This window comes from Gopherus evgoodei, chromosome 1, assembly GCF_007399415.2.
Source record: "Gopherus evgoodei ecotype Sinaloan lineage chromosome 1, rGopEvg1_v1.p, whole genome shotgun sequence".
Lineage (NCBI taxonomy): Eukaryota > Metazoa > Chordata > Testudines > Testudinidae > Gopherus > Gopherus evgoodei.
The window spans coordinates 281,921,219-281,947,274 of record NC_044322.1 but is presented as its reverse complement, the minus strand read 5'-3'; the positions used below and the strand labels follow the sequence as shown (position 1 = coordinate 281,947,274).

General features: G+C 42.7%; 1 protein-coding gene across 1 annotated transcript in view; it reads right to left on the bottom strand.

The window, feature by feature from the left end:
• NDUFA12 (NADH:ubiquinone oxidoreductase subunit A12) overlaps nt 1-18,393 on the bottom strand; it is a 40,014-nt gene extending 21,621 nt beyond the window's left edge. Inside the window, exon 1 of the mRNA XM_030548530.1 lies at nt 18,271-18,393. Within this exon, the coding sequence (XP_030404390.1) occupies nt 18,271-18,359 (89 nt within the window). The 5' untranslated portion in view covers nt 18,360-18,393. The remainder of the gene's footprint in view (nt 1-18,270) is intronic.
• Nucleotides 18,394-26,056: the final 7,663 nt, after the last annotated feature.

Below are 26,056 nucleotides of genomic sequence, written 5' to 3'. Positions count from 1 at the left end.
CATGAAAGTACTTTTACCAGCATAGTAATACTTAAGTGAATGCAGGGCTTGCATACTGTTCAGATCAAAATCACAAACACGAGTTAAATAGTTTGGGATATGCCTTCACTGATTACTTCCTCTTTACTACAATCACTTACACTGACACTTTCTATATAAGACCTGGTTCTCAGTGGCTTAAAACTCTGCCAAACTAACCGTATGGGCTGATGTTTTCCAAGCAGAGAGTCTGCCTTACAGAATTTTTTGGAAAAATTCACCAAAAACAGCTCAGGCATTTTTCAGAAGAATTACGGAAAAATAGGATTTTCCCAATTTCAAAAAATCTCAAATGTTTAAATTGAGAAGCTCTATGCTTTGGAGCAAGGACTTGAAATTTGGCAGAGGTATGCATTCTGCCATACTAGTGAATATTCACCCAATTTTGGTTAAGTTGTAAGCCTCTGAAAAATCTTAAATTCACACATATGCAGTAGAGATTTGCTAGACTTTGGTAGCTAAATTCTACAAAGATTCCATTTGCTTGGAGAATGCTCCAGCCAAAGGCTGAGCAGAACTTTCTATGTAAATGCTTCCTGCAGTCAGGAGCTACTAGGGTGACAGGTACAGAAACTGAGAACAGGGAGATTCTCTCCAGTGCTCTCACTGCTCCCAGTGCTGGCACCTAGGCAGCAAGGAGGATGAAACAGCCTGACTGGAATACAGAGGAAACTAGGACCAGGTCCGTGGAGTGGTGGCAAGGGTGAAAAAGATACCAAGACAACACAGGTTGGAGGGACCAGAAGCAGGAGTGTCTGTGTGCGGGGTGGCCAAGTATGTCTGTAACCACTAGGGACTACTCCCCTCAGAATGTGGAACAGAACCCAAGATTAAAAATTCTTCTGCTGTCAGCAAATAGCTGTGAAATCCACTGGAAAAATGTCTGCTTCAACTCACCCTACTAGCTTCCCCACACATACTGTTAGTTAGTCTGGTACCTCAAGTAGCAGAAGTCTGTGCTGTAGGTCTATGATATAATCTTTAATTATATGATAAAATGCAGAGAAATGCAAAATGGTGGGAAAAAAGTTAAAGGTATTGATATAAACTTCAATGGAAAGTAGTTGGCTTCCAAGTGAAGATAAAGTGATTTATATTCTATATTAAATTATATGACCTGGTCTTAGGAAAGTGCATCTACTTTTAATTGTTTATTTGGTTGTGTGTTAAAACAGAGATAATGTTGTATCATGTTAAGAATGACTAGCATCGAACTGTAACTTGATGTGTTCCATCATGGAAACAGCGAGTTCTAGTGAACCAAGCACAGAACTGGGAGCCAAAAGCTCCTAAACTCTAGTCGCATCTCTGTCACTGTCTCATTGTGCTGCCTTGAAAACAATCTTAGCCTCTATGGACCCATTCACAGTAAGAAAATACACTGGTGCTGACAATGATTGTCAGAATTAGGTACTCCCAATTGCTGTTAAATGGTTTAGTTATTAGGTTTTGTCCCATCTTGACATTCACAGTATTGTTCCAGAACATGTGAAAACATGGTGACTATCACCTTTTCCATAACTTTGTTGAAAAACTTCACACCTTTAACCCAAGAAAATCTTCAGAACTGGTTCACTGAATTTTTCCATATGCAGTGCATAAGAATTAATTGATTTACGTGGAATTACGTCTGGGATCAGTCGAGGCGACAATTACCAACTTTTGTTGTAATTGCCACAAGCCTATTCAGCCTTCTCTTCAACTGAAGCAGCAACTCTGTGAGGGCAGAATTGGGTCCTTAAATACTTTAAACCAAGGTTAAAGGGACAATTTCATTTTTCTGTCTAAAAGTTTCTTGCCCTTTTCAAGATGACAATAGTTGCTATCTGACATACTTGGAAGTCCGTATTGTCCAGGAAGTAAGAAAATGTATGGCAGTCAGTGAAAAAGGGATCCCAAAGGTTTAATACAATTCATTACTAGGACCACCAGGTGTTTCCATTAGGGAGATCCACTATTAGAGTTTCAATTTAATCCTGTGACATTTCAAGGCACCCAGTTTTCATTTTAAGATTTTTAGAGTATCTATTTATATATATTCAATGTTTTGATTTATACGAAACTTTGTTCTCAAAAAGTTGGGGAACGCAGTCATTTTTCTTTGTGTTGTAGTTGCTGATACTGAAGGCGTATGGAAGGATTGATTTAATCTGGTTAATTTTTTAACCTACTATATTAGCAAATTCAAAGAAACGGTGTTGTGCATAGTACAGTGCTATTTGAGAGTTTATTCACAAACAAAGCTTTCTGTTATAGCTGTTTTAGGTGGTGCTTGTAAAACACAGGAAATAAAATTTCAGACTGAAGTGTGCTTTTAAACGGACAATATCACTTTAAGGAACTTTCTGGATTTTATTTAGCAGAACAATAAGCTTCAGGAGCCTGGTGAGATTTTTTTTTTTAAATCAGCAATAGATTATAGAAATATACAACTAACTGTTGAGTGGAAAGGAGTAATTTTGGATTTAAAATGGTAAACTATCATTTTATTACATGTTTATCATCAAAAACTGAAAATTGCAGTGAGACAATATCTAAAATGGCATTCAGAGTTCAATAGATGATCAGGCATATCCAGAGGGAACAAATTTCATGTTTAATAGAAGTATACCATGATGTGTTTTCCCACATGCAGTGACATACCACTCCCTTTAAATTGAACATTTTTAGTTTCCTCTTATCTTTGAATGCTGCTAAACAGAATCACAAAAAAAGCTTTCATGTTTATAGGCTGTAAAACACCACATACTAATAAAGTATCATCAAGAATCAGAGATGCAGGACATATGCTGAAGCAGCTTAATTCTTTTAATTAGTATTGAACTGCCTCAAAAAAATCTTTCAAATATTTCACCTGACTCAGTCTAGCCTTTCGTTCATAGAAGAGAAAAATTTCATGATACAATTTTTCTTTTTAATCTTCTAGATTTACACCTTTGATTTACCGATCCAATACATAGACTAAAAGGATAAAAGTATGCTGCAAGAAGGTCAGAAATAGGACCCTACATGGCAAATGGATTTTTCTATAGCACACAGTCCCTGTTGAAACAATGTCCAACAGTTGGGGGTTGTTTGCTAAACTCTGTTACTTTTATGCAATTAAATGTTTCCTATGTCTGTTCGAAGTATGCCACTTTCTGTGTTCTCCAGAAAGCTTTACAAGACAACTGAGCCAAATTTACCAGACTTAGGGCTTGTCTACATCACAAAGTTGCAACGCTGGTGAGGGGGTTACAGCGCTGCAACTTAGGAGGTGTACACATCTGCAGGGCATCACCAGCGCTGCAACTCCCTGTTTGCAGCGCTGGCCGTACTCCCGTTTTGTCTCGGGTGTAGAGGATCCAGCGCTGGTAATCAAGGGTTGACACTTACCAGCACTTTTCTTGACCTCCGTGGAATAAGCAGGTATCCCAGCATACCTGAGGAAGCCTCTCTGGTAATCAAGCAGGTCTCCTTCCCCGCGGTTTGCTCCGGTGTTCTCCGAATCCCCCCCCCAAGCGGGTCTCCTTCCCCGCGGTTTGCAGGGGGGGTTCAGGGAACGCGAGAGCAAACCGCGGGGAAGCAGGTCTCCTTCCCCGGTTTGCTCTCGCGTTCCCCGAACCCCCATGCAAGCAGGTCTCCTTCCCCGGTTTGCTCTCGCGTTCCCCGAACCCCCGTGCAAGCAGGTCTCCTTCCCCGGTTTGCTCTCGCGTTCCCCGAACCCCCGTGCAAGCAGGTCTCCTTCCCCGGTTTGCTCTCGCGTTCCCCGAACCCCCGTGCAAGCAGGTCTCCTTCCCCGGTTTGCTCTCGCGTTCCCCGAACCCCCGTGCAAGCAGGTCTCCTTCCCCGCGGTTTGCAGGGGGGTTCAGGGAACGCGAGAGCAAACCGCGGGGAAGGAGACCTGCTTGCTCGGGGGTTCGGGGAACGCGAGAGCAAACCGCGGGGAAGCAGATCTTCTTCCCCGGTTTGCTCTTGCGTTCCCCGAACCCCCCTTGAAGCCGCCCAACAGCGCTGCAGTGTGGCCACATCTAACACCACTTGCAGCGCTAGTTGCTGTAAGTGTGGCCACTCTGCAGCGCTGGCCCTATACAGCTGTACTAATACAGCTGTAACAACCAGCGCTGCAAAATTGTAGATGTAGACATACCCTAAAATACCTATTTAAAGGCCTGCCTCTATCAATTAGTACTTTAAATTTAAGGTTATGCTTCCACTTAAGAGCACAGGATTCGGATGAAAAAAAATTAGTTTCTTTTAATACACATACAAAATAGGAAAATTTGTCTGTGGTTATCTGAAAGATTCCTTTCTTGAAGTAATATCCACAAATCTGTTACCATCAGTTCTTCAGCCTGTTTGCAGCTTGGTGGCAGAAGCAGAGCTGTCAGTTATTAGCACAGGGGAATGCCCTGCCCCGAAGTTTCCTCCAGGTGAGAGAATTTTCACAATCAGAATAATTCAAATCTACTTTCCCCAATTAAAAATTGTATTAAATATACTTTGAGGGGAAAAAAAATTCTTCTGCTTCAGGGGATGGTAAATTCCACCTGTCAACAAATCCAAGTCTTTGGATGTCAATTTCCATCTGTGTTCTCATGATCCATTTGCCTCCAAGTTGGCTTGATCCGTGGATCTTATTACTCAAAGAAAGGAAATTTTAAGGTAAGCGTGAATAAAGTTTCCAATTCTTTATGCTAAGGTCCATAGATCAATTTCAATAGTATTTTTATAGCAATGTCTCCCCGAGGGTAGGAAGGAACCTTTAAATGTGGATATAAAATATATTTATATATAATTTTGATCTTCTCCTAGTTACTAAGGTGTAATTACTATCAGAATAAAAAATACAATATTAGGTCTCATCAGAAGCAGCTCCCCAACTTCAAATTAAAAAAAAAAAAGTGTCTGACTGGAGATAGTAGCCATTAGAAGGTCTACTCTAATGAATAGGAAGTGTACCACCACCTAATGCAGAGGTTCCTTCTGGGTAGTGCTGCGAGAAGAATGAGGTTCTAAAGTCATCCTCTATGACTTTGTGGGGGTTTAGTATGGCTGATGACTTAAGGAAGTATACAATGTTGTGATTTGTACAAAAACTTTTTTTTTTTAAACATGCTGAGAACGTTATACTACAGAGATTTGACCTGTTTGGGTATTCTTATACATCCACGATAAAGCCCTCCCAGGGAAATCAAAACTATTATTTTACTAGTTATATGTGGTAATTAACTATGGACTTTGCACCAGGCAGTAGAATAAGTTATTTGTTCACTTCTCTTTTAGGTTATGTAAGAACAATAATCACTTCCTTCAAGCATACATTTAAACCTGTGTGGTCTTGGATGGAGGACTAATCTTGCAATAACACACCACCTCTGTGACTCAGAGACATCCAAAGATCCAATGGCAGGTTAATCAAGCCTGAGACGACAGCCAGAAAAGCATCAATACAATTTCTGCTTGCCCCTCATATTTGTTTCTTGTCCTGAGAGCTGCCATTCACCACCTCATATCCTATGTGCTGACACAGAGAAGTCACTAGCCATGTTATTTACAGGTTTCCAGAGACAATGAGATAGATCACCAGCCCAAGTTGACTTATGATGGTAAGATATTTCTGGGTCCAGCAATCGCTCTGCTAATCTAACTTCTTCCATGTAAATCTTTGGAATTCATCACCCCCTTGGTGGCATTGCACAGAGACAGGAAATTTTGCTCTGCCTGAGAAAGGAGAATTCCTCGCTAAGGTAAAGTTGATCACAGTTACGAAAACCCTATCAGATAATGACTGTCATGACCAGAACAGGTCTGGTACCCTTGGCAGGAACAGTGCTTTGAAACCTCAATAAATCATTGTATTCTAGCTGATAATGTGCTCTCTCTTTCTGGTTCTGACCCCCTTAACTGAACTGGGAAAATCCTCTCTCTTCTCCCACAAAAAAAAAATAAAAAATCTTATTCTGTGCATTCACCAATTGTGGAAGTGGAGACTATACATCTGCAACTAGACCTCTGCCAATAGATGAGATGGTGTAAAGTGGAGGAGGTACCTCAAACTACTGGATAGGTATCTCAAACTCTGGATCACTGAAGCATACCTGTGTATGAGATCAGAATTCCTAAAAGGCTCCAGTAAGAACTGGATTTTTATTTCTGTAACACTACTTGTTTTCATTTTGGCTACCTTCTATTGATGTTATTCTAAGAAAAGACTTTGTGTTCGATGGTATTCATTCTTAATCCAACCTTATGATTGACTTTTCAGGTGTTTAAACCTTTTTAAAATCAACTCTCTGTCATGCTATGCTTTGTTTTGTTTCCATCAAGATTAAAAAGTACTTTATTTTAAGAGGGATGTTTTGGATCACTACTCCACAAACCTGAAGAGAGGAACTGCACGTGCCTAAGCCCAGCTGGACCTGCAGGATAAGTATGATAGTTTAGGGTGCAGTAGCCCAGGATTCTGTTCAAAAGTGGGAGAAACGTGGGATTCTGCCCCCTGAGGTGAAGGGACAAAACCCAAGACCTGAGGGAGGCACTCAGAGATGAGAGAGGGGTCAGGAGTGAAGCTAGCCCTGTAACGATGACACTAGGTATCACCTGCAAAGAGGTATCTTCTCCTGTTGTACTTCATGGACAGCGTCTTAAGCCGTGCAATTTTTAGTTTGAGAAGGACCATATTATCCACCTACATTAGCATTGCTTGTGAACACTTAGGGTGTTGGATGACAGTTCAGATCTGTTTTCTTTTTGTTGGCCTGATGCCACCTGAGAGTTTTTATGCCCAAAGGAGGGGGCTGAGATGATGCCTGCTCTGACTTGGCTGCCTGAGAAGGGCCTGTAATAGTGAGGAGGCCACTCTCCCAGGTGAAAATTTCCCCCATTTAGAAATGTCAAGTCCCTGACCACTGGGAAAAAGGGACATTTACCTTTGGAAGTGATAACAGGTTCAAGTTTTGACTGGTATCCACTGAGGAACCAACAGACATTGGAGTAGAAAGAGAGAAATGGTAGTCCATGAGGCCCCTTACTATTTGCCATTTTTCCCAAATCTGGGCTGCTGTCCTCTCATCTTTTCATAGCTATCCCTTGAAGGGAGGAGGTGGAAGGGAGGCATCGCAACCTGCAACAAAAGCTGGGAACAATATGTGATGGGTTGTCATGCCTTGGGTGCAGTCTGGGAGCTGTGGTAACTGCTGTGCCCCTCTAACCACCCAGCTGGGCTGCCCCTCCTCAAACTGCTTTGTAGGGGGATAACGGCCTAGAGAGCCTGGGTGTATCACCCAACAGCAGATGGTGCCACACACCCAACTGAGGTACCTGAGTGCTTTACCTAAGCCACTCAAAAGACAGTCAATTTCCCCCCACCCTCCCACTGGAGTATAAACCCAAATTATACCATCTTGCATTGCACAGGGATCTGTACAATGGAAACTCAATAAAGTTTGCCTTCCCCTTGATGTGGGAAAGATATGCAAAAGCCTTTGCTCACAGAGCTGAGGTTTTCCCTAGGCACTTTACTTAAAGGCACAGTGGTTTAGATAAAACATAAAACAAGTTTATTAACTACAGAAATATATATTTTAAGTAATTATAAGTGATAGCAAACAGATCAAAGCAGGTTACCTAGGAAATTAAATAAAAAAAGCAAACTAAGTCTTATGCAGATAGGATATGAATTAGCAATTTCTCACCCTCACTGATGATACAAGCAGTTCACCAAGTTTCCATACACAGGCTAGAAATCCCTTTAGCCTAGGACCAGCACTTCGCCTAGGTCAGTCTTTGTTCCTCAAGTATTTCCAGGAGTTCTCTTGTGTGGGGAGCGAGGCCAAGAGATGTCGCCACTCCCTGCCTTATATAGCTTTTCAATATGGCAGGAACCCTTTGTTCCAAACTCAGTTCCCAGCCCATTTTGTGGAAAAATACAGGTACCAAAATGGAGTTCAGTGTCATGCAGTCTGGTCACATTCCCTAGCATGCCCTGCTGAGTCATAGCAGCCATTACTCATAGGCTGTCAGGAGCATACTTAGGAAGGCTCACCAGCTGGGGAATAAGCTTCTCCTACAGCCTATTATTTCCCCAAAGACCCTTTACCCTGAATAGCTCTCTAGACTGGAAGCCTTTTGCATAGTGGGTGTTACCCAAGCGTAATTACACTTGAAATACAGATACCTAGTCAATATTTATAACTTCAGATGCAAAAATCATACATGAACACAAACAGGATAATCATTGTGACATTGCACTTTATATGGTTTTATGAAAGTATGCTGATGAGTATGAATATAATCTAACAGGAATATGCTTCATGCTAAAGGTCTCTTGTAAGGTATCATTACAAAGCTTATAATCTACTGAGTATGGTCATCTTATTTGAATAAATATACCACTCTTGTATCTGAAACTAGAAATATAAAATAAAACTCTGAGGGCCTATTGTAATTATGCAAAGGGTGGGCCATTAATGGTGATTTGGAATCTTGATGGCTCCCATTAACCAGGACAATTGTCTGTAGATGACTCGGTTTTACTTGTAAGTCTTCCTGTATAAGTGTGTGCTGGCAAGTGGGTAATGAAGTCTTACAGTGACATGTGATCATGTCACCTGAACTGGAATCCATCTTTAACCTGGTGCTTTTCCACTGAGAAGTAGGGGGTGGGGACCCAGAGAGGGACAAAGGATTCTAGCCTTATGCAAAAGGTATATAAATGGGTGTAACAGAACAAAGTGGCGGCCATCATGAGAAATCCCCTAGCTACCACCTGAGTCGGAACAAGGGCTGTAGTAGGGGAAAGGATTGGACCCAGACTAGGAAGGCGTCCAGTCTGTGAAAGAAACTTACTGAAACATCTGAGGGTGAGATTTTATCTGTATTCAGTTTTATTACTGTATTAGGCTTAGATTTGCACGTTTTAATTTTATTTTACTTGGTAATTCACTTTGTTCTGTCTGTTATTATTTGGAACCACTTAAATCCTACTTTCTGTATTTAATAAAATCACTTTTTACTTATTAATTAACCCAGAGTATGTATTAATAACTGAGGGGAGGGGGCACAAACAGCTGTGCATCTCTCTCTCTCAGTGTTATAGAGGGTGAACAATTTATGAGTTTACCCTGTATAAGCTTTATACAGGGTAAAACAGATTTATTTGGGGTTTGGACAGTTGGGGAGTTGGGCATCTGAGTGTTAAAGATAGGAACACTTCTGTAAGCTGCTTTCAGGTTAAGTCTGCAGCTGTTTGGGGCACATGGTTCAGATCCTGGGTCTGTGTTGGAGCAAACAGGCATGTCTGGCTCAGCAAGACAGGGTGCTGGAGTCCCACGCTGGCAGGGAAAGCAGCGGCAGAAGTAGTCTTGGCACATCAGTTGGCAGTTCCCAAAGGGGTTTCTGTGATCCAACCCGTCACAGTTCATATTCAGCAAATCAGAACTTTTCCAATGACACCTCACAAGACATATCTTGTACCAGAGGCATCACAGTTAAGCATATCATAATCATACAATTATGAAGTATATGAGATGCAGTGTCAATAACCTGGACATTAGGGCACAGTGACCTACTGCAGCAGCTAGGAATGACAGTCCAGTAAGTAGGACATGGTGACCCACATCAGAAGAGGGATAAGACAAACTGATGCTTTGCCAGTCTTTTAGGTGCAACAGAAAATCCCTATCCCTCTACTACATCTTTCCAGGATGATTGGGGGGTGGGAATATATAGCTATTGCTTGTGTAGGGCAGTTACAGATACTCATTACACTCCTGCCTGAAATAATCTATCCACAGGTTTGCTTTTTCTTAAACAATATTTTAGCATTTGTTTCTCTGACTTGATTAGGACTGCTAACCTTCCTTCCTTTGTGCTGGTGTGCGCATGCACATCTAGAGGAATCAACACATCTATGGCCTAGTGTCTTCTGCATTGATCTGCCCTGCTGCACAGAGTGAAAGAGAGTAGGGAAACGGGGCTGATTTTATTTTTCATTTATTTCCACTTTGGAAATCTGTCCCCCTAATTACATTTCAGAGGGCTCAGAGATTAGAAATATTTTCAGATTGGTGGTTAGTGATCCCATCCTGAAAGAGGCTGGGCTTATTTGTCTCCCTTTCCCCACCGGGATCTCCCTGGCCTGGGGCTCCAGAATGCGCTCCCTACCCCTCTCCATGGGATTCACATAGACCAGATAGGTCTGTTTCTCCTGGTGGTCTTAGCCTGGAATATGAGTAGAGATCCATGTGCAGAAAGGCACATCCCTGTAGTGGTGGGAGCAGGAGGGAGCTAGGCCCAAAGATACCATACTGTACTTTCTGGCATTGTCAGCATCTATGCTGTATACGGTGGACTCCATCCATGACTCATGGAGAATTGGAGGGGGGAAATAAAGGAGGTCACTAAGCTCCACTGTCTTAAGCATGGACTACCAGGATTCAGGCATTATCTGCCACTTGTGTGCTGACCTTCTAGCTTCACTCTCCTCATAAAAAGTCTTACAGTAGGGAGTCCTGCTTGAGCCAGCTGCAGTTATGAGAGCAGAAAAACTGAAGGGAACTTCAGGGAGTGGGGCAGTCCTCTCCTGCTAGTAACTGACAGGTCTAGTTCTGCCCCAAGCTGCAAGCAGGCTGAACTACCCGTTGCAACAGATCTGTGAACCTCAATATGAAAAATGAAGAGAAGGCCAGAGCAGTGATATAGTGAGCTGGATCTTTTGTTAAGCTGGGCTCATTTAAACAAAATGCATTTTAATGCAGCCAAATGCCAGGACATATGTCTAGGATCAAAGAATGCAGGCCACACAGACAGAATGGAGGACTACATCCTGGAAAGCAGCAACTCTGAAAAGGATTAAAAGGTAGTGGATAAGCAATTCAACGGGATGTATAAATGGGAGCAGGGAGGTGATTTTTCCTCTGTATATGGCACTGATAATATCGATACTGGATTACTGTGTACAATTCTGGTGTTCACATTTTAAAAAGATTGTTGAAACATTTGAGAGGGTGCAGTATAGAGCCACAAAAGTGATTCAAGGGCTAGAAAAAAATGCCTTAAAATGAGAGACTTAAAAAGCTCTGTCACAGCCCCCAGGTTTCCTACAGCCTGGGGTCGGGTAACAGATTACTTCAAGGAACGCTGAGGAAGAATGTCCAAGCAATTGTCTCTGAGATCCTTCCTGTCTCATTAGTGAAGGAAGCGAAAAGATTCAGAAAGTGAAGTACTGGCTAGGTAAGTGGTGTAAGGTGGAGGGTTTTGGTTTTGTGGAACACTGATCTGTCTTCTATGAGGAGAGAGGTCTACGTCATTTGGACAGCCTCCATCTCAGTAGAAGGGGGACCAACTTCCTTGCGGACAGGCTGGCTAGAAGAGTCAGGAGGGGGTTAAACGAAAAACAAAAGGGAAGGATAAAAAGATGGACGATATGAGCACTCAACACAAAATTTAAGATGTTGAGAACAAAATGAATCAAGACGCTCAAGAACATGTAAAGAAGAAATTCTTTAATTGCGTATACACCGATACTGGAAGCCTGGGTAACAAACAAGAGGAACTGCAATTGTTCATTTATGAAAATAAATTCGATGTAGTTGGTGTTACTGAAACGCGGTGGGATGATCTGCATGACTGGAACGTTAAAATCAATTGTTATAACCTATTTAGGAAGGATCAAGTGAGCAAAATGGGTGGCGGTGAGGGAGGGGGACTGTCAAAAATGACATTATCTGTTTCTGAGTCACTGATAACTCGGAAGAAAATCATCATGTATGCTTAAAGATCAATGTCCTAACAGATAAAGCACAAGATGGGGTACTAGTTGCTGTCTGCTACAGATCACCAAATGACATTCAGGAACAGGATGACCATGGTGGACTTCAGTTTGAGTGAAATACGCTGGCAGTCTCATGCTGCCAATACTAAAACATCTAAACGTTACAGAGGACAATTTTCTAATTCAAAAAGTGTGGCAGTCAACATGTGGAAATTCTTTATTATATCTTTTCTTAAGAGACAAAACTGTTCGTAGAACTAAAAATTAATGGTAGCTTAGGTATGAGTGATCATGACTTGATCACATTTATAATGTGCAAGCAGAATCAAGTCCAGATCTGCAATATAGATACTTGGTGCATTAACAGGGCCAATTTCACAAAGCTGAAAACAATTATGAGCCAAACGCTTGGGAGGATGAGCCAGCTGTGAGGAAGAATTTAATTGAAAAATGCAAATGATAATTGGGAATAATTTAAGAGCACCTTACTAGATGCCTAAAAAAGGCACAATCCCATAATTGAGGAAGAAGGCTGTGTTGGTTAAAAAACCAACTTGGTTTAGAGGGAAGATGAAGGCGATGAAAATGTTTTATAGATACATAAACAACAAAATGAATATTGCAGAAGTTAGGAACTGTAGAAAATTGAAAAGGGAAGCAAAGGGGTAAAGGGAGAAATCTATGGCCAGCAGAGTTAAGGACAATAAAAAGGAGTTCTTTAAAAGTATATTAGGAACAAAAAGTCCTGACAATAGTATTTGTACATTGCTAGATAAAAATGGTAGAATTATCAACAATACTTCAGAATAGGCAGAGGTGTTCAATAAGTATTTCTGTTCTATATTTGGGGAAAAACAGAGGATAGCATCTCATTATATGGCAAGGATAACACTCTTTCCATTCCACTAGTATTTCTGGAGGATGTTAAACAGAAACTTCTAAAGTTGGGCATTTTAAATCAGCGGGTCCAGAAAACTTGCATCCAAGAGTTTTAAAAGAGCAGGCTCAGGAGCTCACTGGACAGTTCATATTGATTTTCGGTAAGTCTTGAACACTGGGGTAGTTCCAGAAGACTGGGAGAAAGCTAATGTTGTGCCAATTTTTAAAAAGGGTAAATGGGATGACCCAGATAATTCTAGGCTTGTCAGTCTGACATTGATCCTAGGCAAGATAATGGAGTGGCTCATATGGGACTCAGTTACTAAAGAATTAAAGAAAGGTAATGTCATTAATACAAATCAACATGGATTTATGGAAAATAAATCCTGTCAAACTAACTTCATATTTTTTTAAAATGAGAGTACAAGTTTGGTAGGCAGAGGTAATAGTGCTGACATAATAAACTTTGACTTAGTACCGCCCAACACTGATTACAAAATTAGAATGATATAAAATTATCATGGTGTACATTCAATGGATTAAAAACTGGCTAACTGATAGGTCTCAAAATGTGATTACAAACAGGGAATCATCATCAACCAGATGTATTTCCAGTGAGTCTGGAAGGATCAGTCCTTGGTCCTACACTATTTAACATAATATGGAAGAAAAATTCATCACTGAAAGTTTGCAGATAACACAGAAATTGGCGGAGTGGGAAATAATGAAGAGGACAGGTCGTTGATTCACGGCAATCTGGATCACTTGGTAAACTGGATGTAAGGAAACTGTGTGTATTAATACAGCTAAATATAAATGTATACATGTAGGAACAACAAATACTTATATGATGGGGGACTCTAACCTGAGAAGCAATGACTCGGAAAGAGATTTGGAGGTCATGGAGGATAATCAGCTGAACATGAGCTCCCAGTGGGATAATATATGGAGACATACCTATCTCATAGAACTGGGAGGGACCCTAAAAGGTCATTGACTCCAGTCCTCTGCCTTCACTAGTGGGACCAAGTACTGATTTTCCCCTAGATTCCTAAGTCCCTCAAGGACTGAACTCACAACCCTGGGTTTAGCAGGCTAGTGCTCAAACCACTGAGCTATCCCTCCCTCTTGATGATGTGACCAAAAGAGCTAAGGCACTCCTGGAATGCATAAACAGGAAAATCTCAAGTAGGAGCAGAGAGGTTATTTTACCTCTATATTTGGCACTGGTGCAAATGCTGCTGGGATACTGTGTCCAGTTCTGGTGCCCAGAATTCTAGAAGGATGTTGATACATTTGAGAGGGTTCAGAGAAGTATACAAGAATGATTAAAGGGTTAGAAAACATGCTTTGTGGTGATAAGCTAAATAGATTGAGCCTTTGAGTCTAACAAAGAAGGTTAAGGGATAACTTGATTGTACAGTCTATCAGTATCTACATGGGGAACAAATATTTAATAATGGAGTTTTCAACCCAGCAGAGAAAGGTGTAACATGATCCAGTGGCTGGAAGCTGAAGCTAGACAAATTTAGATTGGAAATAGGATGTAAATGTTTTAATGGGGAGAGTAATTAATCATTGAAACAATTTACCAAGGGTCGTGATGGATTCTCCATCATGACAATTTTTAAATCAAGATTGAATGCTTTTCTAAAAGATCTGCTCTAGGAATTATTTTGGGGAAGTTCTATGGCCTGTGTTATACAGGAGGTCAGACATCAACATCATAATGGTCCCTTCTGGCCTCGGAATCTATAATTGCTGCCACCACCAACCTCTGCACTTGGAAGGTTCCCTCATTCTGCTTCCCTATTGCAAGGACCCTGTCCCTAGGTGCTCTTTGAAGGCCACTGCAGGAAAACCCAGTCACTATAACTCTACTCCAAACTTGATTAGCAAACTCTTACTTTGTTACTTACAATTAAACTAATGAAGGAACTCATTCACTGTTCATCTAGAGGTTCCCTTTTTACCCTCTCAAGCACAGGAAAGTCTTACTACAGATCTCAGTTCAGATTTCCTTCTCAGAAACTGCTGCATCCTACATCTTCTGAATTTGGTCTCAGTCCCACCTTCCTGATAGCCTGGATGCCTACAGTCCCTGATGGACTAATCTCTGGTATCTTGAGAATCCATTCCTGGCAACTTCAGCTAGGTCCCAGAAAATCCCACTTTTCCTTCTACTGGATGGCTCCTGGTATCCAAACGGGTTTTTACAGAGTCCTCAGATGTTAAGACCTTGTCTCATGTCCATCCACAGGTTTTACTTTGCACAACCCCATATGTAAAACAACATTAAATTACCACATTACTTAACCTTCTCCACAAGCTCAATCAACTTAATTGACCAAGATGATGATCAAGGGGTAACTTAGTTATGGAGTACAATTACCTTCATGGTACTAAATCTTTAATCTAGCAGAGTAAGGCACAGCAAGAACTGATGGCTGGAAACTGAAGCCAGACAAATTCAAATGATAAGAAAGGCACAAATTTTTAAATAGTGAGGTTGATTAATCATTGGCTCAAACTACTGAGGGAAGTGGTGGATTCTCTCTCAAGATCTCTCTCTCTCAAGATCTTCGAGACTGGATGCCTTTCTGGAAGACACACTTTAGTCAAACACAAACTACTGGGCTCAATAGAGGAGTAACTGGATGAAATTCAATCACTAGTGTTACACAGAAGAAAAGACTAGATGATTTAAAGGTCCCTTCTGGTCATAAAAATCTATGAATCATATGAAACCCAGCAAAGTTACAAAGTTGGTAGTATAACGGAAGAAAACAGTTACAAGTTTCCTCATCCTTTATTAGGAACACACTGTATGCTCTCCACTAATTTTAGTCCATTTGTGTGATCCAATCCAGGTCCTTATTAGTATATTCACAGTACCCAGCATGCGTTATTTGCAATAATGCAAAATATTATAGGAAAACTACAGGTTGAAATACATTTTGTCAACAAGAACTGATCCTGGAACTGAATTGTATTAAAAACAAGATTAACATGCAAATACTAATAAAGAACATAGTGCCTTTCAGATGAGGTTCTCAAAGTCCTTCATGAACATTCAAACAAGATTCACAATACTTCGAGACAGGCATGAGCATTTTATTCAGAACATAATTACCCGTCACTTCATAGAAAATCTATTTTAGGTAAAATGGAGCTTAGAAGTCATTTTCCAAAACTTTTCACCTTTAACTCAAAAAGACTCCATCTCCACAACTTCCCTGTTCACTGAATATACTGCATCCATGGAGACAACACTGTAAAAGTGGAAGGCACAACCAGGCATCCTTGGAACCTTTTTAGAGCAACAGCCTGCAGTTATTGGGTGCCCCTTCTAATTGACTTAGTTCCTCTCCACCTCCAGAAGCCTTATTTAAAGAGAGTTTCCAAAAAGAGGAAGGGAGGAGGAGCATCAGAGTAGCTCAGTGAGGGCAAATCATCCAGTTTTCTTGTTCATGGCATATAGACCGGCTACAGATCACCAACTAACAGTGACCATCTATGAGGATCCAGCTACAGGGCAGGGGTCAAGGCCAGGGCCTGAGTTAAAGGGGACATGGTCCAAATTAAGTCTAGAGGATCAAGGCAAGAAACAACAATGTGTTCAAGTGTCATGCCATAGGATCAGGCTGGAGTTGAGGTCAATGAGCTGCACTGGTTGGGGCCAAGTGAGCCAGCTTAAATAGGGTTAATGGAACAGAGGCAGGGCAAGATTTCAGGAGCAGAGCAGGGGACCAGGAATCTGAAGTGGAACCAGGTTTCAAGAGCAGGACTAGGACCAAAAACCATGAGTAAGGCAAGGTATCAGGAATACACAGCAGGGTTCATTTGCAGCAGCAAAATGGAGATCTGCCTAGTTGACCAGATAGCCTGCAGGTGTTTCCTCAAGACCTTAAATAGCATGCCTAAGCCAATCAGAGAACATGTTAGGCTCTGCCAGTTAGGATGTCTGTGAGCAAGACATCTAGTGGATGTTGGCCCCAAAAGCCTCACAGCCCATTGACTGGATGCAGCTGTCACTCAGGGACCAACAGTCCCAAGTTCTAGCCCCACAGATCCTTACACCTTTCCCGATGAGCCTGATTAGATAGCAATTGACATACTGTGCTCTTGGTGCAATATTAAGAAAATAATGATCCATAAAGATAGGAACCAAACTCCATGTAGCAGGCCAACAGGTTTTAGATAAAGGAATATTTCAGATGCATGCCACTGACTGCCATTCCCCTAGTTGAATGAATCCTAAGATATTCAGACACAAAAACACTAAATAGTACTCAGCAGTGAATGCATCATTTTGCCACTTTATCTTTGAGCTGAAATGGCTGGACACATAGACTTCTCCAAAAGCCACAAATCATTTTTGCCTTTCTAAACAGCTTAGTCCTGTCTTAATAGTAGCTAAAAACACCCAGGAAGTTTAAAGCCCTGGGAAGGAAGGATAACCTTTAAGAGAGATACAATTTGAGTCAGAAAGCTGGAGGCCTGAATATTATGGAGTACTGTACAAGGCAGACTGGCTGTTAGAACCCTTTCTCTGATCATGTTGGCAGAGGTAATGACTACCAGAACGAGTAGTATTAAGAGGTGGTACAGAAAGCAAGACCTGAAGGAACCTCCTAATAGTTTTGTTACCAAATTCAAGTTTCGAGAATCAGTAGGCTCCCACTTGGGAATGTCCGCTAGGCCTTTTAAAAATTGTTTCATCAAAGCATTTTATAGACTTGGTCTGTGAAGTGTTGGGTTCAAGGGAATCGTGCACACTTGCTATCTATCAACTACTGTTTAAAAGGTGGCGGGGCCATGGGGCAACTTTTACAGCAGTGCTCTCCTCTACGAAGTCACACGAAGAAAGAAAATGTGCTGTTATACCTGACAGAAGACAATTGACTCTAATGGACCCTATCTTGACACTTACAAGAGTATGCCTTGAGTGCCCCATTTTCCAGCCTAGATGACCTATTGAGGCCCCATCCAGTCCTACACTTCTATGGCCATGTCCACATTGGCGCTTATGTCGGTATAGCTTATGTCACTTGAGGGGATGATTTACTCATCCCCCAGCGACATATGCTGTCGCTGAGACACAGCCAAGAAGTGTAGAACTAGAAGGGACTTCAATAGGTCATCTAGGCAGCAAAATGGGGCACTCAAGGCAGGAAACACCACAAAGAAGCTTTGCAGTCAGTATGAAACTATAGTAGCGACAACACAGAGCTCGCTTACCCTCCCTTACCACGACAATTCATTTACCAGTCCAGGCTGGGCGGGGGGGCAGGAGTACTTCAAGGCTGCTCGGTAACAAGTCTAGAAACCCTACCCCCGGGAAGAGAGAGACTAGCCACACAATCAAACCAGCCTCCCCCCGGGGGGAGGAGAGCCTGAAGCAAAAGCAAGTAAGCCCCCGCCAGCACAGCGTGCACTGCCCCAGACAAACGAGCCCCCCGCGGCCAGAGGGACGCTCCAGTCCCCCGCAGAGCTGGGCACCAGAGGTCGGGGTCTCCCTGCCCCAAGGTCACTCCCGTTCCCGGGGGGTGGAGGGAGCGTCACATGCCGGCCCCAGGCGCGGGAGCGCTTCGTACCTGAGCAGCTGCCAGAGGGCGCCGCGGAGGCCGCCGTGACCCCGGAGCTGCTGCAGCGCCCGCCTCAGCACGCGCACGTACTCCGCCATCTTGGCGGCAGCCGCCGCCGGACCGGGCGCAGCCGCAACCGACAGTTCCGGCTCAGACAGACTGCACCGCCCGCCCGCCGGGCCCTCAGGTCACCGCCGGGCGGGGCTCGCCTCCGGTGGGCGGGGCTGCGCACTCAGCTGGCGCGACAGGTGCCGGGGCTGCTCAGCAGTAGCCCGGCGCGGGCAGCGGTACTGGGCAGCCAGGCCGCTGCCACGGGGTGACGTCCTCCCGCCCCGTCAGCGCTGGGCGATCTGGGAGCCGCTGAGGGTTAAACGTAACGGCCTCTCTTTGCTCAGGTTAATGTTTGTATCCGTCCCTAGATTCATCGTTATCCATCCGCAACCGGGCAGTTGTGGCGCTGCCTTTGCCCCCGGCACCCAGCTTTGTCGGCACCCTAGCGCCAGGAGCTTTTTAACTTTGCAGCCCCTATGATTTATAACCACGCTGGGCCAACGCTAAGGGCTGATCTCATGTACTTACCTACCTGCGCGCTCCCGGCTTTTGTTTAGAAAACAGCATAAGGCCACGTCCAGACTAGGGTATTAAAATCAATTTTAGATACACAACTTCAGCTACGTGAATAAGGTAGCTGAAGTCGAATTTCTAAAATCGAGGTACTCACCCGTCCAGACGGCGCGGCATCGATGTCCACGGCTCTCCATGTCGATTCCGGAACTCCGTTCATGTTGATGGAGTTCCGGAATCGATGTAAGCGCGCTTGCGGATCGATACATCACGTCCAGACTAGACACGATATATCGATCCCCGAGCAATCGATTTTAACCCGCCGATGCCGCGGGTTAGTCTGGATGTGGGCTAAGAGAGTTTAAGCAGAGGGTGCAGATGAGCACTGCCTGCTTACCTTGACCTGGAGTATGATGCCTGTACAATGCAATATTCATAGTCAGTTTCATACAGTGACAGAAAGTCAGAGCTAAAATCTCTATCAGAAACTGGTGTGACTTTCTTCAGAATGAAAAATCCCTTTATTTTTACAGCTAGGGAGAGAAAGAACAAGGTAGTAGATGATGCAGGATTTTGCCTTATGTGCACTACAGAATTCTGTTTACGCAAATTAAGTCGACAATTAAAAAGCAGTATAATTACATTGCTTGTGCATTTTCACACTATGCTTCTGTTGGCAGAGCGTGTCCACGTGTGGTGCTCTACAGGGTCGGCTCTAGGGGTTTTGCCGCCCCAAGCAGCCAAAAAAAAAAAAAAGCCACGATCACAATCTGCGGCAATTCAGTGGGAGGTCCTTCACTCGGAGTGGGAGTGAGGGACCCTCTGCCGAATACCTGAAAGTGCTGCCCCGCTCCTGAGTTGCTGCCCCAAGCACCTGCTTGATAAGCTGGTGCCTGGAGCCAGCCCTGGTGCTCTAGCATTGACAGTGAGAGCAGTGCACTGTGGGTAGCTACCCCACTGTGCTACTCACCACCTTTTGCAGCTAGAAGTTGTGAGAAGGTAGAGGGGATCACAGTGCATCATGGGGGTGGGCTTAAGGTCCCATGATACAGTTCTTCCCGTCCCAGCACTCCATGGGCTTTTGACTGCGTTTCCCAACATTTTCCAATGGCTTCTGTTTATTATGTGCTCATCTCCAAAGGATGGATCCCACACTGCTCTCTACTGAGTAGTTGTGGTCACTTTTATGAACACATCACGGATGGTCATGCATTACATCATGAGCTCCCAATCTGAACAGGAATCAGAGGTGCCTGGCCTGCTGTGTACCATGGAAAGAAACAACACCAGATTACTTTTGGCATCCCCAGAGCAGCTGAACATGGTGGACCATTGCTTTTGGGCTCAGGAAGCAAGCACTAAGTGGTGGGATTGCATCATTATGCAGGTATCAGATGACGAGCAGTGGCTCAGAACTTTCAGATGCCGAAAGCCACCTTCCTGGAACTGTATGCAGAGCTGACCCAGCACTGCAGCGCAAGGACACCAAAATGAGAGCTGCCTCTTGGTGGAGAAGCATGCATCTGTGTAGAAGCTGGCAAATCCAGACTGCTATCAGTTAGTTGCAAATCAGTTTGGAGTGAGGAAGTCAATGCTTGGGGCTGAGTTACAAGAAGTGTGCAAGGCCATTAATCGCATCCTGCTACGAAGGACTGTGACTCTTGGCAATGTGCTTGAAATAGTGGATGGCTTTGTGACAATGGGATTCCCTAACTGCAGAGGGGTTAGATTGAACGTATATTCCAGTTTTGGCCCCTGGCCATCTTGCAATGGAGTACATCACTAGAAATGGGTACTTCTCTATGGTATTGCAGGTGCTTGTGGATCAACATGGGCATTTCACTGACAACGCAGGGCAGTCCAGGAAAGTGCATGACACATGCATCTTCGGGAACACAGACCTGTACAGAAAGCTCCAAGCAGGGACCTTCTTTCCATACCAGAAGATTCCAGTGGGAAATGTTGAAATGCTCATGGTGATCTTGGGAGACTCGCTGTACCCCTTACTACCATGGCGCATGAAGCCTCAGACAGGAAACCTGGACAGCAGCAAGGAGCTCTTCAACAATAGGTTTAGCAGATGCAGAATGACCATAGAATGTGCCTTTGGCAGATTAAAAGCATGATGGCACGGCATTTATGACAGGTTAGACCTAAGTGAGGAAAACATTCCCATGATCATAGCAGCTGCATGCTCCATAATATTTGTGAGGTTCAGGGTGAAAAGTTTCCCCCAGGGTGAAGTGCCAAGGCAGATCACCCAGCTTCTGAATTTGAGCGGACAGATACCAGGGCTATTAGAGGGGCACAACAGAGGGCTATTTGAATCAGAGAGGCTTTGAGGAAACATTTTGACAATGAGTATCCATAATGTGTCTTTCTATACAGCATTCTGCCAAGTTTTGTTAACATGTGCCTTGCATGAAAATTATTATGAGTCCTGACCAGGATCTGTAGTCAGCAAATTATCAAACTGCCACTATATATTACTACCAGCAGCAACCACCACATGTAGGAAAAAACGATTATCTTTCAGAGAGTTTGTTTTTATTAAATACCAATTAACACTCACAAAAGTCTTAGTGGGAAGGGAGATAACAGTGCAGGTTCTCATAGCTGTGTGTAAATCCAGCTATCTGGGGGCAGGGAGTGAGCACGCATGTGTTCTGCGTGGAGTGTTATTAGAGACTTCAGCATCTCTGTTTGCTCCATCATCATCTGCTCTTGGCCCTTTACAATGCACTCCCTCACCCTCCTTTCTGTCCTGCCTTTCTATTTTAAATTTGTCCTTCAGTGTCTCCGTTCTCTTTTTTCAGCCTTTGAAGATTGGAGCACATCTTGGAACATGTCCTGCTTGCTCTGCCTTCATCGCTTCCTTATCTAGTGAAAGCACTCCGCTAGTGTGTAGGAGGTTCCCCTGAAGGTCACATATGCAGAAGCACAAGAAACAATATACAGAAGCATGATTGCTAGTTTACATGCAGCATTGAATCATTATGGTAAAATACACTTTTAATATATGAATCACTTTCTCACTGTCCTTTGGCAAGCACACCTCAGTGAACACCCTAAACATGGTGAGTTCAGCTCAGGTGGGGAGTTGGGTGTTCAAGATGGGGCAGGGAATCAGTGCAGGCAACTAGGAATGATACAGTAAATTCTGCCACCATTTACACAGGCAGATGCCACTAAAGCTGATATCTCACTCCTTGGTGCATTTCCTGCACATGTGCAGCTTCAAAGCCAGTACATATGCTGCTCGCCTGTGTGCGCTTTGGTCCCTACACAGATGATTGTTGAGTTGCACAGAGAAAATTTCCTACAATGGGGGAAGGAACAAAGCAGCTCCACCAAGGAACCTTCAGCAGAGGATTGGCGAATACCTCCAGGAAAGTTTCCTAGAGATCTGGAGGATTCCCATTAAATCTTGGTGTGCCTTAACACACTGTTCCACGCCACTGCTTAGTTGTACAGGGGAATGTGGAGCACACTCAAACACAGCACGTCTTGTACATTTTTATTCCTTCACCCACTTCTAGAATATACAAAGCAAAGGACAGCTCTACCTCATATAACCAAGCAGCATCAACTCAAAAATATCACTTACCAGAGCTCTCCTCTCCTGCATCATGTGTGCGAGAGACAGACTGCTGGGACTGGCTAGATCCCTCCGGACTGGAAAAAAGGTCCTGACTCACTGCACCACCAGACAACTCTGCCATGTGCTCCACATCATCCTCCAACTTGACCTCATCCACAACTTTGTCCTTGGAGTTGAGTCTACTGTCCACCACGTCCAGCCCTGTAGAAGTATCCATGGGGCTCTTGGCAGTGGAGGAGGGTGTCTCTGCTGAGAATGGTGTTCAATTCCTTATAGAAGCAGCAGGTCTTTGGCGCAGCCCCAGAACAATGGTTTGCCTGCCTTGTCTTCCAGTACACCTGCCTCAGCTCCTTTATTTTCACGACACTGCTGTGTGTCCCATTCATATCCCTTATCCAACAAGCCATCAGAAATTTGATCACAGGTATCAAAGTTCTGCACAGCCTTCTCTCCCCACTGTGCCAGCAGATCCAAGACCTATGTCTACACTATGGACCTTACAGTGGCACAGTTGTACCTCTACAGCTGCACGGCTGTAAGCTCTCCTGTGTAGCTGCTCTATGCTGGCGGGAGATAGCATAATTAAACCAACCTCCAACGAGCAGTGCTAGTTATGTCAGCAGGAGTGTGTCTCCTGCTGGACATAACACTGTCCACACTGGTGCTCTTGTTGGCAAAACTTATGTCAGGTGTGTTTTTTTCACACCCCTGACCGACAAAAGTTTTGCCAACAAAAGTGCTAGTGTAGACAAAGCCTTAGTTTATAAGCACAGTGATTCCTGAAACAAAAAGATGAAATATTGTCAAAATTTATGCTTCCAATTCTGAAAAGTGAACACAGCACTGAAGAGCCCACTCCATTAACTAGAGACCCATATTCTTGTTTGTTCCCATAGACACTAATACACTTATATCAAATTATTTGCATTTTTAGATTTAAATCTCCTATGAAACATTCATCAAACAATCTGAATGTATTAAAAGAATGCTCAGTTAATTGTAAACTTAACAATTGGTCTTGTTAAAATTAACATTCTGGAGTATTCTATCTTCTGTAATTTTATGTTTTCAGATCTCCACGATTTTGATATAATAAACTGTGACACAACCTCCTTCACAACCAGATTTGGGATACAAATCTGGATCTCCAATTTAAAAAACTAGAACTCAGATTGACATGCCACCAGCAACATTTCAGCCTCTTGCTCCTATTCTTGCCTTTGACGTTAGTATTTGGGATCAAGCAACAAAAAGGTCCTATAGCTTCTTTAAATCATATTTTAATTTTCTCTTTGTGCTAGTTCTTTCTTTTTAATTAGATCAAACCAAATTTCTAGAGACTGTGACTTTAGCATTATCTGTTTGGGCTATTATTTCCGCACATTCTATTATTTACTTCCTACCACTAACTTTAGGCAATTAAATCAGATAAATTCTCACTGTGATATCTGGCAATCACTAAAGTCTCTTTTGCAGTATTAATCAGTAGCTTTAATATTTACTGGTTAGACTGAGAAACAACTATCTTCAAACACACTGAAGACTGAAAAATAAGACAATATCACATGTCCTGCCCACCCTCTTGAACGTTCATAAGTCTAGCAAACCAAGTCCCTTATAAACATCACAACTCCCCTCATTTCACCTTCAATATCCTATGACAGTTAATTCCATTCATTAACCTTGGACATTTCTCCAAACAAATGACTCCACCCATTCTACTTTACCTCTAGGGTTTTAAGACAGTTCTGCAATTTTCACATGGTTTCCCAACAGACACAAGAAGAACCTTGATGTTCTTGTTACATTGGTCTACAATTTTTGGGAAGTCATCTGCTTCAGAGATAAAATGTGCTATTTATTATGTATTTTGATGTGCTGAATTCAAATATGACAATTAAAACAACTGATTGGCTACTGTTTGTAAGATATTTAAGTTTTTACATTTTATGTCTTATGTATATTGTGTAGATAGTAGAGTTTTAATTATAAAATTGTAAACCTAGGTCTTTTCATATGTTTATGGTTGCTTTACATGATAATATTTCACCTGTCCTGTTTATGTAACACTTTAAAAATCAGCAAAAGGGTTATATAAATTTATTATGAAACAAAAGGCAAAAAACTATTATGTACAGAGTTTAGTCCTATTCAGTGTCTACTCGGTGCTTCTTGGCTTGTCTCTTGTATTCATTAAATGGAGCATCTCGTCACTGTCCAGCAATAGTCTGCAAGCATTGATGGGCTCCATTTGCCCTGATAGCCTGCCAGGAGATTCCACTGCTGTAGTCTGGAGCCCAACAGCTCTGCCTTACTCTTGGGTAGTTCCAAATCCCTGACAAGGTCATTCAGTTCACCTTGTGTTATGAGGTGTGGTTCAGAGGAGGAGGATGGGAGAAAATGTGGGTCCTGTGACGTTGATGGTTCAGGACCAGAAGTTTCATCCTCTTCCTCTTCCTCGTCTGACTGAAGTGAGAATGATTCTGGTGCATCAGGAACCGGCAGTCCTTCTCCGTGGGGTACTGGGCGTATAGCTGATGGAATGTTTGGATAGTGCACAGTCCACTTTTTCTTCTTTGACACACCTTTCCCAACTGGAGGCACCATGCAGAAGTAACAATTGCTGCTATGATCTGTTGGCTCTCTCCAAATCATTGGCACTGCAAAAGGCATAGATTTCCTTTTCCTGTTCAACCACTGGCCAAGATTTGTTGCACAAGTGTTGCAGCATATGTGTGGGGCCCACCTCTTGTCCTGATCTCCAATTTTGCAGCCAAAATAAAGGTGATAGGCTTTCTTAACCACAGTGGTTATACTGCGCTTTTGTGATGCAAAAGTCACTTCACCACAAACATCGCAGAAGTTATCTGCACTGTTCACACAAGTACGAGGCATCTCTGCTTTCTTTGGCTAAACAGAAATGTGTCCCTTTGCAAAATCAAACACTGACAAATAAGAGAGCACCACACTGGATGATTTCTAGAGCTGATATAGGGCAATTTGTTCAGCAGAGTGATGTAAGCTTCGTTAGGATTGCATCATCCATGACTTCTAGGAATAACATGATGCAATTCATATCATGTATGATGCAATACCAGCTTCAGATTGCAGCATTCATTGTTTTGCCTAAAAAGCAAGTACTGTCCAAATCCAGTCATAGATTTATTCATAGATCCAGTCAAAGATGTATTGTAGTCATTTCTGTTTAAATTGAGATCCCTTCCCTTTATAACTCACTTCTCCTCCGCTATTCCCAAGTCGAGGGTCGTATATACTGACCCAATAGCATATCTTGAAAACTAGAGCCAATCAACAATTTTAAGCATCATTTTCGTTCTCAGTGATCCAGAATTAGTAAAGTTGGACTACATTTATTTCAGAAGCATTTTGGCTGTAGAGCAGTGTTATTTGTGTTTTTAAAAGTTAAGTGGATTCATTCAAAGATTGAAATTAAAGTCTAATGATTCTAGTTATCTAAAAAAATCCTTTCAAATATGTTCATGTAAGTATTTGTGTGACACAGAAGTTTAAAAAAAAAAAAAAAAAAAAAGGAAAACCCTAAAAAAATAATTTCTGGAAAGACAAAGTCTCCCCAAACCCTGTGTTATTTCTAAACCTGTATCTGAGGCT